Below are 14741 nucleotides of genomic sequence, written 5' to 3' on the forward strand. Positions count from 1 at the left end.
TTGCTCCATGTCCTCACAAGTGCAGGAGCCAGTTTAAGGAAATTCGGATTCAGTGCAAATCGAATTTTTCCTGAAATTCGGATCGAATTCCACCTCGTCAACTTTGATTCACTCATCTCTAGTAATGGAACAACATAGAGCCATAATAATAGATGCTCCAGAATTGTTATTACATGGAGTATGCATGTAGCTATTAAAACAGGCAAGTCAGGAGCGGTGTAAGGTCCTCTTTAAAATAAAATTATATACTCACCCATTTCTCCAGCAGTGTTCTCTGTGGTGCTGGTCCGGTACACTCGGTACTGTCTGTTTCCAAACCACTGTAGCCATTCACTGTCTTTAGTGGTCTACAGCTGAGGAGAGCAATTTGCCAAAGCAATGAGGGGCAAAATCTAGACATATCACTTTACACATCATTGACAACTAGTGGCATAAAATACCAGGTAAATGTCCCGCATTGTGTGTTCACTATACTTTGGCTTGTTCCTAGGTTCTTTTACTTGTTGGTTCTTTACTGGGTAATGCCTCTTGATATCAACGGCATAGCGAATTCATAGCTTGAATAACTGGTCAGCGCATATACAGTAATGTAGGCTTTTCCTACTTTGAGTTAACATTATCACTTGAAATATTATTTTTACGGTATTCTCTCATTTATCATAAGAATAACTACAATGAATTCACCAGTCGTGAGCAAGTAGTAAGCATCTGGTGAATACATTACAGGGCAATGCACACTAAGTGAATGTGGAAGAAGTTTGAAATGAGCAATGGTCTTATATTAGGAGCTACAACTATGATAATCTAATTATAGAAGGAATGTCATACAAGGAGTATAGTTCTGGTTCAGTCCATTGACACAGGAAGTGCAACCACAAGTTGAATACTGATCTAATGAGCAGCGCATTAAAGTGAGATTGTCTTGCTTTGACATTTAACATCTTAATCAGTACCATTCTCTATTGTAATCAAGTACAATCTGTGTTATTGATGCATAACATAATCATACACCAGCATAACATGATTTTTATAATGTTATTAGAATAATCCCAGTGACTAGTTATGTAATTACATGCTGTACTGTATTTACATAACAAAAGTGTTTGCATTAACTCATATTAACAATGTGAATTTCTGCCTGTCTCTGGAACAATTGTGCTGTTGTCTTCAGGATACTCCCAGAGCTTGATCATGTTCCTCTGTGTCTTTTTAATGAATACAATTTTCCATTTCCCCTCCGCAGTGCAAGATGGATGAAGTCTGTAACTGTAAACAGGACAGCTCGGTAAGGGTTCTCCAACTTGTATAAAATAGAAATCTGGAGCTACAGCTGTGTTTTCCCAATTGTGATCAGTGAAAATTTTAAAAGGAAATATAATTTACTGTGATTTAGAAAAATGTACCTTTTATAGTTTTATTTTAAGAAGGGTTTCACAGGCGAACAACGATGTATTTTTGTCTGTATACATTCAATGATGAAACTAATGTATAGTTTGAAGAAATGAAGGGGTTGCTTCAAAATGACAACTTATCTCTTATCCACAGTGTAGGGTATTCAACTGTAGCGGTCCACCTACTGAAACCTCTACCGATCAAAAAAATGGTGATAATGTTACAGTACATAGTACAGTTCAATAAAGACACAAGTCCATCAAGTTCAACCAAAAGGATGGGTGAGGATGTGAATTTAGGAAAGGGCAGTGAGAACACTTTTCATAAACATAACTGTTTAATTGTAAGATATCATCTAAACCTTTTTCTTAAACTGTCAACTGTTCCTGCAGTGACAACCTCCCGAAGTAGACTATTAACAGGTCTTATGGTAATGAAGCCTTGATGCCTCTGGAGACTGAACTTTTTCTTCTCCAGAAGGAGGTAGTGCCCTCTTGATTTTACATGGAAAAGATTTTCACCATATTTTTTTCACAGAGACATAGGATCCTCCTTCACAGGGGTTTTAGCCTTTAGACCCACATCTATTACTTAGCACCTATCTTGAGGTGAAGAGATGTATTTCCGGATTAACCCCACTTTAAGTTATAATTTCTGGAATTGAATGGTGAAATCCAACTATTCAATGTCTATATGTTCCAAGCTTGTAGAACATGTTTTTTTTTCTAGTTAAACAGGTACAAACCAAGGGGCTTTAATTATATATACTACCAGTAGACTCTTTTCAATAGTAGATCTCAGAGCAGGGACCAGTAGATTTGATGTTAGGACACAAGCCTGTTCTCCTGTTGACTTCTACACTGAGGTGAGAAAACTATATGCTCATAGTTTTCAAATACTAAGTGATGAATCTTCTTGAGATTCATCCACTTCTATAAACTTCTATAGGCCTCACACACTATCTGACAGCAATGTACTGTATGCTGTAACACAAAACAAGTCAGAGTAGAGGAGTACCATAAACATGCATGATGAAGATATGACTGTGGAGCAGGTGAATTGCCATGGGGGTACTAGAGCTTCTGAAGAAAGAGCATGCAAAGAAATTGCTAAAGTGTCCTCCTCATGAAACATGTGCCATTCTCTGGTCCCTTGGAGGACCTCTGAATTCCTCCAAAGGATGCAAGCAAACAGATCAGGACCTCAGTTTGGCAAACTACTTTCTATTAGTAGAAAAAAAAATGATGGCAATAAAATTATCCTTTTAAAATGTACCTAATATCTTACAGCAATTGGACTGCATAATTCTTGACGATGGTGGCTTCCTAATAATGTCAAATCAAAACAATTACAACACTCAGGTATGGCTATGAATTTTTCTTATATTTCATATCTACTGGGACATTGGCTGTAAGTTTTCAGACCTCACAGTTGTTTATATCTGTACTAAAGTATGCTGATTTGAGCCAAAAAAGGGCCTCTTCAGTTTCCTCAGAACATTTTTGAAGATAACTGTATGTGAAGTATTTATTGATTGGGTATTTAAATGTTCTTGTTGATATTTCTAAACCCAGAAACACCTTACATGTGGAAGTATTATTTTACACATAAAGTTTTGGAAAATGGATTACAGATGCTAAGCCTTTGCATAAACTTGGCATGCAAAATCGGAAGACAATATGTAGTTTATTCTTTTGACTTGCAGTGGATGACTTAAAACTGCTTATATTGTACACTAATACATTTTTTTTTAACTAAAGTTGTTCTATAAAACGTGATATTCTTAAACTAGACATGACTATTTTGGCAGCATTAATATGTAATATGATAGTGTATATTTATCACTGTGTACTATTGTACTTGTGCTGTAAAATCCTTTGCAAAATGTTCTTTTTTAATGCATGTAGGTATGTATTTTTATTACAAATATGCCTTTATTTTTTATACTGTCAGCTCATTTTGGTTCTGGTGAGCTGGAAGCTAGTTTTCTATGTTGACACATCCAAAAAGATGGGTTCCTAAAAATGTAATTTAAACGTTTGAATCTGAATACCAACAAAAATAAAATTGCAGCTAATTATACATTTCCATTCCACCAGAAGAGCTGTTCTATGTTAGCAGTGTAGTAGTGGTGTACTCCATAGAAAGACATTCCTAAGAATCATGTGGAAATGGGGAAAAAAATAATTGGAGCATGAAATAAAAAATTTTTTTAAAATGACCGCCATGGTTTTTGGGGTTTCACTTTTACAGTGTTCATTGTTCACAAAAATTAGATTACGACCTTATTCTGGAGGTCACAACAATTACATACCAAGTTTACACACAGCTGATAAGACACACCTAGGCTTTAGGCAAGAATAAAAAATATTTTTCATCAGTCCTCAGAACAGACTTCATCTTCATCAGACTTCAGATCAGACATCCATATTAGACCTCAGATCAGACCCCATATCAGACCTCAAATAAGACCCTCATATCAGATCTCAGATCAGACCCCCATAGCAGACCTCAGATCAGACCCCCATATCATACCTCAAATCAGACCCTCATTAGAGCTAAAATAAATTGACTCACCTCTCCTGCTCTGCCGCCACTCTGTAGATCTGTTTTTCTCTATATATTAAAAAAAAATTAAATCTTTTTTACTATAAATTTTTAGGGGACTTGAGCATGCAAACTTCTGATCACTTCTACAATACTTTTGCAGTCTATGGAATATTTATAGGCTTCCTATTGAGCCCTGCGGGGGCAGATCCTGGAGCCTTCACAAGGTATTAGACTTCCATAGCATCCGATTGGAACCTTGTGATTTTGTGGAGTGGGGTATTATTAGAGAACAGAAGTTGCGGCCTCCCTCTGTCTAACCTATTAGATGCAGTGGTCACTATTTACCACATAATCTGAAAAGTTAAATGACCTGAATCTGCATTATCTCTAATCTCAGCCATTGCATCCTGGTGTCATCTGTATAAAACAGTTGTGTATGCAGCAGGCTCAGCTCTTGAGCCTGCTTTATAACCTCCTTAGTGACCAATAACGTGCATGTACAGTCCCAGGTAGCTAAGAGGTTTCAAGCACAACATGCCTGAGAGGTATACATAATGTCAAGAGATGAAAATAAACACCTCCGAAAAGGCTTGTTAAAAATGCTAACGCTGAAAAAAACTGTGAGGCTGCTTTCACACATAGGGTACGGCAACACAAAGTTTTTAGGATAATGTTTTGAGGCATATTTCAGCCAAAGCCATAAGTGGATCCATCAGGAAATAGAAGTATAAATTCTTCCTTTATATTTCTGATTCCTTTTGAATCTGCTTCTGACAAAAAAATCCTTCAGGTAGATCTGCTTCAAAACATTGTCCAAAAAACTCTGTGTGACCATTTGTGGTGGCACTTTTCTGTACTTTTACATCGTAATGGTATTTTTGCAGCATTTTTTTGATGTACAAATGCTAGCTCCACATATATTAGCTGAAGGAGAAAGCTGCATTTTTTTATATTTTTTTTCCCCTGGGCTTCTATAAAAAATGCTGCATGCTGTAGCTCTTGGTGTTTTTTCAGATGTTTTCACAACTCTTTCTAATAATAAAAAATCCTCTAGTGGTCAAACACAGTTTGCAAAATATGCTACAAACCAGGCGACAAAACCACAGGTTACAAAACAAAAAAAGGCTTGTGGTTATTCTGGAGCCCTTACTGCTACTTAAAACTTTAGTTTGTAATTGCAAAATATATTTTACAGGATCTGTTCACAACACATAAACTTTTTATAAAAATATGCTTAAACAAACAGGAATTCAACAGTACACCATCTGTCAAACAGATCCATCAGAAAAAGATATTAAATTGCGGACAGCTGGCATCCGTTTGACAATAAAAGCCTAAGGGTATATCACAGTACACCTATTTTGGTGTACAGACTTGTATGTCTGCCATGGTCCATAATTGTAGTGTGAGTAGCAAGCCAAGATGGAAAAAATAAATAAAAATAATGACATTTTTAAATATATTTTTGTTATTTCTAGGTTGGCAGATTTTTTGGAGAGATTGACCCAAGTTTGATGAGAAAGCTTGTCAACATTTCTGTATATGCATTTAATAAGTCTTATGACTACCAGTCTGTATGTGATAAAGGTGAAGAGCCAGCAAAAACAGCTGCCCCTCGCTCTGTGTTTGTGGTAAGTAATATACTAAGCACTTAAAGAGCATCTGTCAGTATGATCAGACATATTATAACTGGCATACAGTGTTCATTTTCCTTTTAGGACACGGTCAGATATCATAGTCACATATCAGAACAATAGCAGTATGAGGCAAAATACTGACCCTGACTCCTGACCCTGACTCTTGACTCTGACTCCTGACTCTGACTCCTGACCCTGACTTTGATATTTGACTCTGACACCTGAGTTTGACTTCATATGCTCTTCATAAGTCAGGGTCAAAGTCAGAATGAGTTATAGATATACTGTGTATTTGTATGCTAAATCACACAACCAAATAGTCTATAGCTGAGCTTCTGGCAATGTCCCTAAAATGCTGTAAGCTAGCATGTCACAGTGTTATATGAGTGCATAGCTCAGTGCTTAGGTTACTGGTTTGTACACTGGAGTTTCTGCGTTCAAAACCCATTAGAAACCTTAAAACAACACGCTAATGTTTTTAAACATTAGATAAGAGACAAATTTAAGTGATGTATGATGCTGATGTCTGACTTTCCTGACTAGTCAGCGTCACAATGACTTTTAGGTTTACTGTATTTTTGTATGCTAAATCACATAGATGAAGAAAATCCCAGCCTAATATTAGGCAAGCCTTTAGCTCAGTAGTAAGGCTGTTGTCTCATATAGTGTTCCTTGGTTCAAAACCCCTTTCAGCCTTTAAAAAAAAAAATACATTTTATTAAGCCCTAGATAAGCGACAAGCAACGTGTGATGCTGATATCTGACTTTCTTCACTGGTCAGCGTCAGTATCACAATGACTTTTAGGGTTATTGTATTTTTGGTATACTAAATCTCATAGATGAAGAAAATTATAAACATTGATGTCTAAAGCAATAGCTCAGTGGTGAGACACTTGCTTTACATGCAGTGTTACTGGGTTCAAAACCCCTTTTGGGCTTTTAATTTAATTAATATTTTATTGAGCCCTAGAGACAAATTCAAGTGATGTGTGATGTAAGTAGTCTTTTTTTACTTTATTAAGAGTACATGGGCAGCACTATAGTAAGGGGGACACTAATTTACTGTGTCTTCATCTATTTCCAGGTAACTGAGGGCTATTTCATTTTCTTGTTATCTTGAAAGAGTCACTGTACAATACAATAATGTATTCTTATTTCTTAGGAAGGAGTCTAATTATCAGATATATAATTCACTTTTTTGAAATTATTTGTAGGCATCCACCCAAACATAAGATGCAAAGATATGACCACTAAGGGCTGTTTCACACGAGCGGATGCCGTGCGTGACATCCGCTGCGTGAATGACAGCCAAGACCCGATGCAGACTGCAGAGGCACGGAGCATTAACATGATTGATAATGCTCCGTGCCTCTCTGTGATCTCTTTACTACGAAATCACAGCGAGATAAAGTTGTCACTGTGATTTCGTAGTAAAGAGATCACAGAGAGGCACGGAGCATTAGGAATCATGTTAATGCTCCGTGCTTCTGCTGTCCGCATCGGGTCTTGGCTGTCATTCATGCAGCGGATGTCACGCACGGCATCCGCTCGTGTGAAACAGCTCTAAGAGTCTCACTAGTCCACTGTCTGTGGTTAGGCATGGTCCAGCTCTCCCAGCAAATACAGGCAGGAGGAAGTGTGGGAGTGTTCCGGAGTAGCTGATGCTGCAGGAGACTTGCAGGATTCACTACCTCCTCACAGATCTGCAAACCAACTTATCTTCTAAATGTGCTCTCCCTCCGCTATCTTATATGGCTTATACATTGTTTTACCTCTCTCAAGTGTGTATATTGTTATTCGCAAGAATCATTATCTTTCTGGGACTCCTGAAAAAGTTGAGTATTCACTATATGCAGAACTGTGTCCTGGCTTATACATACCTACTGTATATATGTGTATTATTCACACAGCGTGCTATAGCTTCACCACACTGAGATCTGATCAGAAAGCTAATATTCATATTACTGCTTTATTCACAGGCACAATTTAAGAATTAATGATGATCGAGCATGCTCGGCCGAACACCAGTTCAGCCGAATACCGCGTGTGCTCGAGCGCCATGCTCGAGTCTCCTCCCCGCACGTTTGTTGTGTCTGGTAGCAATATATATTTTTAGCGCAACCTGCACTAAATTGCATTCGATTGGAGACCCAAAAGTCCTTTTAAGGGCTATTGTTGTATCTGGCAGCAAAATATATTTTTAGTGCAAGCTGCGCTAAATTGCATGCAATTCTTAGAGATCGAAAAGTCTTTTAAAGGACTATTGTTGTATCTGGCAGCAATATATATTTTTAGCGCAATCTGCGCTAAATTGCTTTCAATTATTTGGCCGCTGCAGACAGCAACATTATCTGCACTACATCTCCTGTGTAACTTGTGCGCAGCCTAAAAATATCTGTGACATCCAGTGTACTATTTCCGTAGACGCTGCAGACAGTGACATTACCTGTACTACATCTCCTGTATAACATCTGCGCATCCTAAAAATATCTGTGACATCCAGTGTACTTTTTCCGTAGACGCTGCGGACAGTGACATTGCCTGCGCTACATCTCCTGTTTAACGTGTACGCATACTAAAAATATCTGTGACATCCAGTGTACTTTTTACATAGACGGTGTCCGCTGTGGACAGTTACATTACCTGTGCTACATCTCCTGTATAACGTTTGTGCATCATAAATATCAGTAATATTCCCTGTAATTTTTTATTAGTCGCTGGTGACAGCGACATTGCCTGTGCTACATCTCCTGTATAATGTTTGCGCATCCTAAATATCAGTGACATTCAGTCAAATTTTTTTGCTGCTGGTGGCAGCGACATTACCTGTGCTACATCTCCTGTATAAAGTTTGCACATCCTAAATATCAGTGACATTCAGTTTAATTTATTTGCGCATACACTTACAAAACCTGCGCTACTGTAAGTGTGACATACTTGAAAGCATATATACCATTTATTAAGCAGAAGGCGAGCAGTAAGGGACGGGGAAGTGGCCATGCTGCTGATAGTGCACGCAGAGGCCGTGGCCCTGGGCACAGTGAAACTGTGCCTGCTGCCAGAGCACAAGAAACAAACTCATCCACGATACCTAGCTTCATGTCCCAGCATGAAGGGCGGCGCAGGACACCACTCTCATAGTCAGACCAGTGCAACAAGGTGGTCAGTTGGATTGCAGCAGATAATGCTTCCAGTTGGTTAAGCACCACCATGTCTTTCACAAAGTCCAGTCTCAGTAGCCAAGAGTCTGGTCAACAGAATACTCACCCTGATCCTCCTTCCTCCCACCATGGAGAGTCTTGGCAAACAAGTGATCCCACACTCGGATATTCCGAGGAGCTCTTTTCATCGCCATTCCTTGATTTGGGCCTCTCGTCAAGCCCGCGTATAGAGGGACATGAGTTGATCATGTGCACTGATGCCCAAACTCTTGAGCATTCACAGTCACAAGAAGATGACGGTGATGAACGGCAAGTAGTGTTTAACCAGGTGGATGATGATGATGATGAGACACAGTTGCCAATAAGTCAACGGCAATTAGTGTCTCAAGAGGTTGATAATGAGGATGAGACACAGTTGTCAATAAGTGAGGTTGTTGTTAGGTCAACAAGTCAGGAGGATGACCAGAGTGACTAAGTGGACGAGGAGGTGGTGGACGATGAAATCACTAACCCAATCTGGGAAAGTGGCAAGCCCAGCGAGGACAGCAATACAGAGGGGGAGGGATCCACAGCACTGGCAAAATGGAGAAGGCAGGCCACAGCAAACAGGCCCGCAACTGTTCCCCGGAGCACCCCCTTGCGGCAATCTCCCTTGCCAAGGGCTAGGTGTTCCGCAGTCTGGCACTTTTTTGAGGAAAGTGCGGACAATAAAAGAATTGTCATTTGCAATCTATGCCGTACTAAAATAAGCCAGCAACCTCACCAGCACCAGCATGATCCTCCACATGGCATCAAAGCACCCTAATAGGTGGTCTGAACACCTGGGTCCACAATCAGTGTCTGCTGATCACACCACTGCCTCCTCTTCCCCTGTGTTACGTGCTGGCCAATCCCCTGTCCAAGACGCAGGACCGGATACCTCCCACCCTACACCTGGACCTTTGCAAGCACCATCACCTAGAACATCCACTTATATGTCCCAGCGCAGCATACAGATGTCCATACTCCAGGCCTTTGAATGAAAGCAGAAATACCAGCCACCCACCCACAGGCCATAGCATTAAATGTGCACCTTTCCAAATTTCTGGCGCTGGAAATGTTGCCATTTAGGCTTCTGGACATTGAGGCTTTCCGCAGCCTGATGGCGGCTGTGGTCCCTTGATAGTCAGTCCCCAGCCGCCACTATTTTTCCCAGTGTGCCATCCCTGCTTTACACCAGCATGTGTCCCATAACATCACCCGTCCCCTGACCAACACAGTTATTGGGAAGGTCCACTTAATAACTGACACATGTACAAGTGCTTGTAGCCAGGGATGCTACATTTCCCTGACGGCACACTGGGTGAACGTTGTGGAGGTCGGGAACGAATCCTACCCAGGGATGGCACAGGTGCTACCGAAGCCAAGCCAAGGATTGCAGGCCCTACTTCTATGAGGATTTCCTCCACCACCTTCATTAGTGGCTGCAACCACCTCTTCTTCTCCTCCACATCCTCCTCCTCTTCCACCTCTGGATTATCATCTTGCAGCACCAATCAGCCATCAGTCAGTAGCTGGAATCAGTGTAGCACTGCAGTGGGGAAGCGGCAACGGGCCGCGCTTAAAATAATATATTTAGGTGACAAACAGCACACCTCCGGAGAGCTGTGGCAGGGTATAAGGAACCAGACTGAGCTTTGGCTCTTGCCACTCAACCTACAACCAGGCATGGTTGTGTCTAAAAATGGCCGTAACTTGGTGGCGGCTTTGGAGCTCGCCAAGCTCACACACATACTATGCCTAGCCCACATGTTTAACTTAGTGGTTCAGCGGTTTATCAAAGCCTACCCCATTTTGTCTGAGCTACTGGTGAAGGTGCGTCTCGTGTTTGCCCATTTCCAAAAGTCATCTACAGCTGCTGCCGGTCTGGCAACACTGCAGCAGCGCTTGTATTGGCAGCTCACTGACTGTTGAGCAACATGAGCACGCGCTGGAAATCCATGTTTCACATGTTGGCCAGGCTTTGTGAGTAGAAGAGGGCAGTAGTGGAATACCAGCTGCAACCTGGTCGTCGCCTTTCCAGTCAGCTTCCTGTCTTCACAAGCGACGAGTGGGCATGGATGTCTGACCTCTGTGAGGTTTTGCGCAACTTTGAGGAATCAACACAGATGGTGAACAGTGATGCTGCTATTATCAGTATAACCATCCCACTTCTGTGTCTACTGAAACACTCGCTGCTAACAATGAAGGAGGACGCTTTGCATGTGAAAGAGGTGGAAATGGGGAAGACAGTACACAGGGTGACAGACAGACCACCCTCCGTTCGTCTTCTCAGCGTGATTTGGATGATGAGGAGGAGGAGGAGGAGCAGGAGACGGTTGCCTCCGCTACAATCTGTTTGGACTCTGGCACACATGGCTGACTTTATTTTATGCTGCCTTTCCTGTGACACTTGCGTTATATGCATTTTGGCCAGCACGGATTACTGGTTGTTCACCCTTCTCGACCCCCGCTACAAAGATAGCTTCTCATCCCTTATTCCTGTGGTGGAGAGGACTAGCAAAATGGTGCAATTTCCAGCTGACAATGCTGGCAGCAGAGTACGTAGTTACAGAGTACGTAGTTCCTTGGGAAACCGAGGAGGGGAGACAAGGAGAACACACAGCAGTTCCAACAGAGGCAAGGCAACACTGAAGGCCTGGGAAATTTTCATGACACTCCACCAGTAACCTCACCCTGATGCGTGGCCTAGTGTCACAAGGAGAGAAAAGTTTTGGAAGATGGTCAAGGAGTAGGTAGCAGACCATGTCGGCATCCTCAATGAGCCCTCTGTGCCTTACAACTATTGGGCGTCCAAGCTGGACACGTGGTACAAACTGGCGCTCTACACCTTGGAGGTGCTTGCCTGCCCTGGCACCAGTGTTTTGTCAGAGCGGGTATTTAGTGCTGCTGGGGGCAGCTCGGCAGCATGCCCTTGCCCCTAATGTTTTAGAGGGTCAGCTCAGCAGCAGAACCTCACTTTTAGATCAGCAGAAGGCCCTCACCCCTAATGTTTTTGAGGGTCACCAGCAGGCCATCAATCATAATTTTTCAAGGATGTGTATGATGCCCTCCTTTATTTGTAATAAATGGTGTATTTGAGTGCTGGTTTTCTTGTAATTTTTGGTAGCCCTTTCACTTAGTGCATAGGCTTTATGAGTGTAGGAGTCCCACTACCTGAACAATTTTACCACAATGTGAATGAGGCCTTCCATTATGTGATATACAGGTTGTATCGGAGTGCCTCTTCCTTGTAATTTTTGGCAGCACTTTCACTTTATTTACAAATAAATATACAGGAAAGAATGTTTCCTAACACTTTTACTCTAAAATCGATTTTATCTTCGGTTTTGTGCGTCTTATTGTCAGTAAAATTGGCGTACTACTCGGACAACATCGCTCACAGCAGCGACCTGGGAGTCCAAGATGGATCCTGACATCCTCCCCATGCTGTTCCCGAACTATTTTAGTGGTGTTTCCATCAATTTCTGACCTTTTCATGTGAACCAGACACCCTCCCCTCTTAAGATCAGGGGGTGTCTGGTTTAATGCTCGGGTTCTCCCATTGACTTCCATTGTACTCGGGTGCTTGGTGCTCAATCAACACTAATAAGAATATATTATTGTATTATATAGTGACTCAAGACAACAAAAAACAAAATAGTTATCATTCACCTGGAAATAGATGAAGATACAGTAAATTAGTGCCCCCCCTTACTATAGCGCTGCCCATGTACTCTTAATAAAATAAAAAAGGACTACTTACATCACACATCACTTGAATTTGTCTCTTATCTAGGGCTCAAAAAATATAAATTTTATTGAAAGCCTAAAAGGGGTTTTGAACCCAGGAACACTGCATAAAAAGCAAGTGTCTTACCACTGATCTATTGCTTTAGACACTAATGTTTAAGATTTTCTTCATCTATGAGATTTAGTTTACTAAAAATACAATGAACCTAAAAGTCATTGTAACGCTGACGCTGACCAGTAAAGAATGTCAAATATCAACGTCACACATCACTTGAATTTGTCTCTTATCTAGGGCTTAATAAAAATTTTTTTTTTTTTTTTTTTTTTTTAGGCTGAAAAGGGTTTTGAACCCAGGAACAATATATGAGGCAACAGCCTTACTACTGAGCTAAAGGCTTGCCTAATTTTAGACAGTTTTTTTCTTCATCTATGTGATTTAGCATACAAAATACAGTAAACCTTAAAGTAATTGTGACGCTGACTAGTCAGGAAAGTCAGACATCAGCGTCACACATCACTTGAATTTGTCTCTTATCTAATGTGGCATGTTAGCTTACAGCATTTCAGACACATAGCCAGAAGCTCGGCTATAGACTTTCTTTGGTTGTGTGATTTAGCATGCACATACACAGTATATCTATAACTCATTATGACTTTGACCCTGGACCTATGAAGAGCATAAGTGAAACTCAGATGTCAGAGCCAAATATCAAAGTCAAGGTCGGGGGTCAAGAGTCAGGGTCAGGTGTCAGAGTCGGGTATCAGGGTCAGGTTTCATGTTTAGGTGTCAGTGTAAGGGTCAGGTATCAGTGTCAGGTTTAGATGTCAGGGTCAGGGTCAGGTATCAGGGTCAGTATTTTGCCTCACACTGACATTATTCTGATATGTGACTATGATTTCTGACCATATCCTAAAATTAACACTGTTATAGGCATGTTGCCTGGTAAGATTGTTCGTGCTGATTAAAATGCTACCTTTATTATGTTTCTATGTTGCCCTAGTGTCTAAAAATTACTCTTTTTATAATTATGCAAATTAGATGAGTTTCAGCACTGATGAGCCGGCTAGAGCCCTTTGGGCACCAGTTTTGTAACACCTCTGTCAGAAAGCAGAACCACTGCATAATCGCCAAGACACAGAGCCGTGGTACAGAGGTGAGAAGACTGGGATATCCCTGTCATACCAGGGGGGAGGGGGACTGGCTATAATAGAGGGGTATTACAAAACAAGTGTCCCAAGGGCTGTAGCTAGCCCCTTGGTGTTTGAATCATTTAATTTGCATAAATAAAAAAATAGTGATTTCTAGACAAAGAGGCCACTTAGAAGCATAATTAAGTAAGTATTTTTTATCAAATTGATCAACCCTACCAGATAGTATACCTGGTTTTATGAGGTTGATTATGGTAACAGATTCTCTTTAATAACACATTTATTACTGTTATTTTGGTAACACATATGTCCTTTCATTATAGCCCACCATAGCAGATCTTCTAAATCTTGGATGGTGGGCTTCTGCTGCTGCTTGGTAAGTTTTGTAAACTGTAGGACCTTGGTAACAAAAGTTAATTTATGTTTATTTCCTTTCTGCTAAGACATATAATAATTATATGGGGTTCCCTTTCTTGCAACCCCCCTCTGTTAGCCGCTAACACAATCACAGTCTAACCTCAGCAAACAGGCTGCTGTACTTGCCCAGACATTGTGACTTCGTCAAACAGCTAATTGAGAATCTGACCACACTATACTACAGTAATATTGATGGCCTCTCATAAAGGCTGGATAACCCCTTTAAAACGGTTCTCTGGGAATGATTTAAATGGCTGTCAGCAACCTGTCCTAGAATGTGAGCAAGACTGGTTGCCACAACTTGCGGCGCTGCCTACTGGAGTGAGGGGGTTGGAACTCACTACACAATATGCTCCCGCACTTCCATATACTACATATTGATGAGGGTTCCCAGAGGTGCACTTAGCCTTTCTGCTGCCTTAGGTGAAAACTGAAACGGCGCCTTCCACCCTTCCCAATGTAAACTTCTTAACCGAACCACTTCCCTTTAGGCCATGACCCATCGGCTGCCCCCCTCTTGCCCCTACCTGGTGCTGCCTGAAGCGATTGCCTCACCTGGCCTCATTGGTGGTGCACTTCTGAGAGTTCCTGTCAGGCTACTAAGTTATGATAGAATATCATAGGCAGGATCACATCATTACCATCTATTGTACTGCAGTGTGTA

General features: G+C 41.1%; 1 protein-coding gene across 11 annotated transcripts in view; it reads left to right on the forward strand.

The window, feature by feature from the left end:
* Window positions 1-14741, forward strand: part of CACNA2D1 (calcium voltage-gated channel auxiliary subunit alpha2delta 1) — an 840216-nt gene that overhangs the window by 804960 nt on the left and 20515 nt on the right. For all 11 annotated transcript variants that reach the window (XM_044280115.1, XM_044280114.1, XM_044280117.1 and 8 more), the window contains 4 exons: window positions 1244-1285; window positions 2682-2753; window positions 5421-5573; window positions 13984-14036. In XM_044280115.1, the coding sequence (XP_044136050.1) occupies window positions 1244-1285; window positions 2682-2753; window positions 5421-5573; window positions 13984-14036 (320 nt within the window). The remainder of the gene's footprint in view (window positions 1-1243; window positions 1286-2681; window positions 2754-5420; window positions 5574-13983; window positions 14037-14741) is intronic.

The sequence above is a fragment of the Bufo gargarizans genome, chromosome 2, assembly GCF_014858855.1.
Source record: "Bufo gargarizans isolate SCDJY-AF-19 chromosome 2, ASM1485885v1, whole genome shotgun sequence".
In the NCBI taxonomy this organism is placed as follows: Eukaryota; Metazoa; Chordata; class Amphibia; order Anura; family Bufonidae; genus Bufo; species Bufo gargarizans.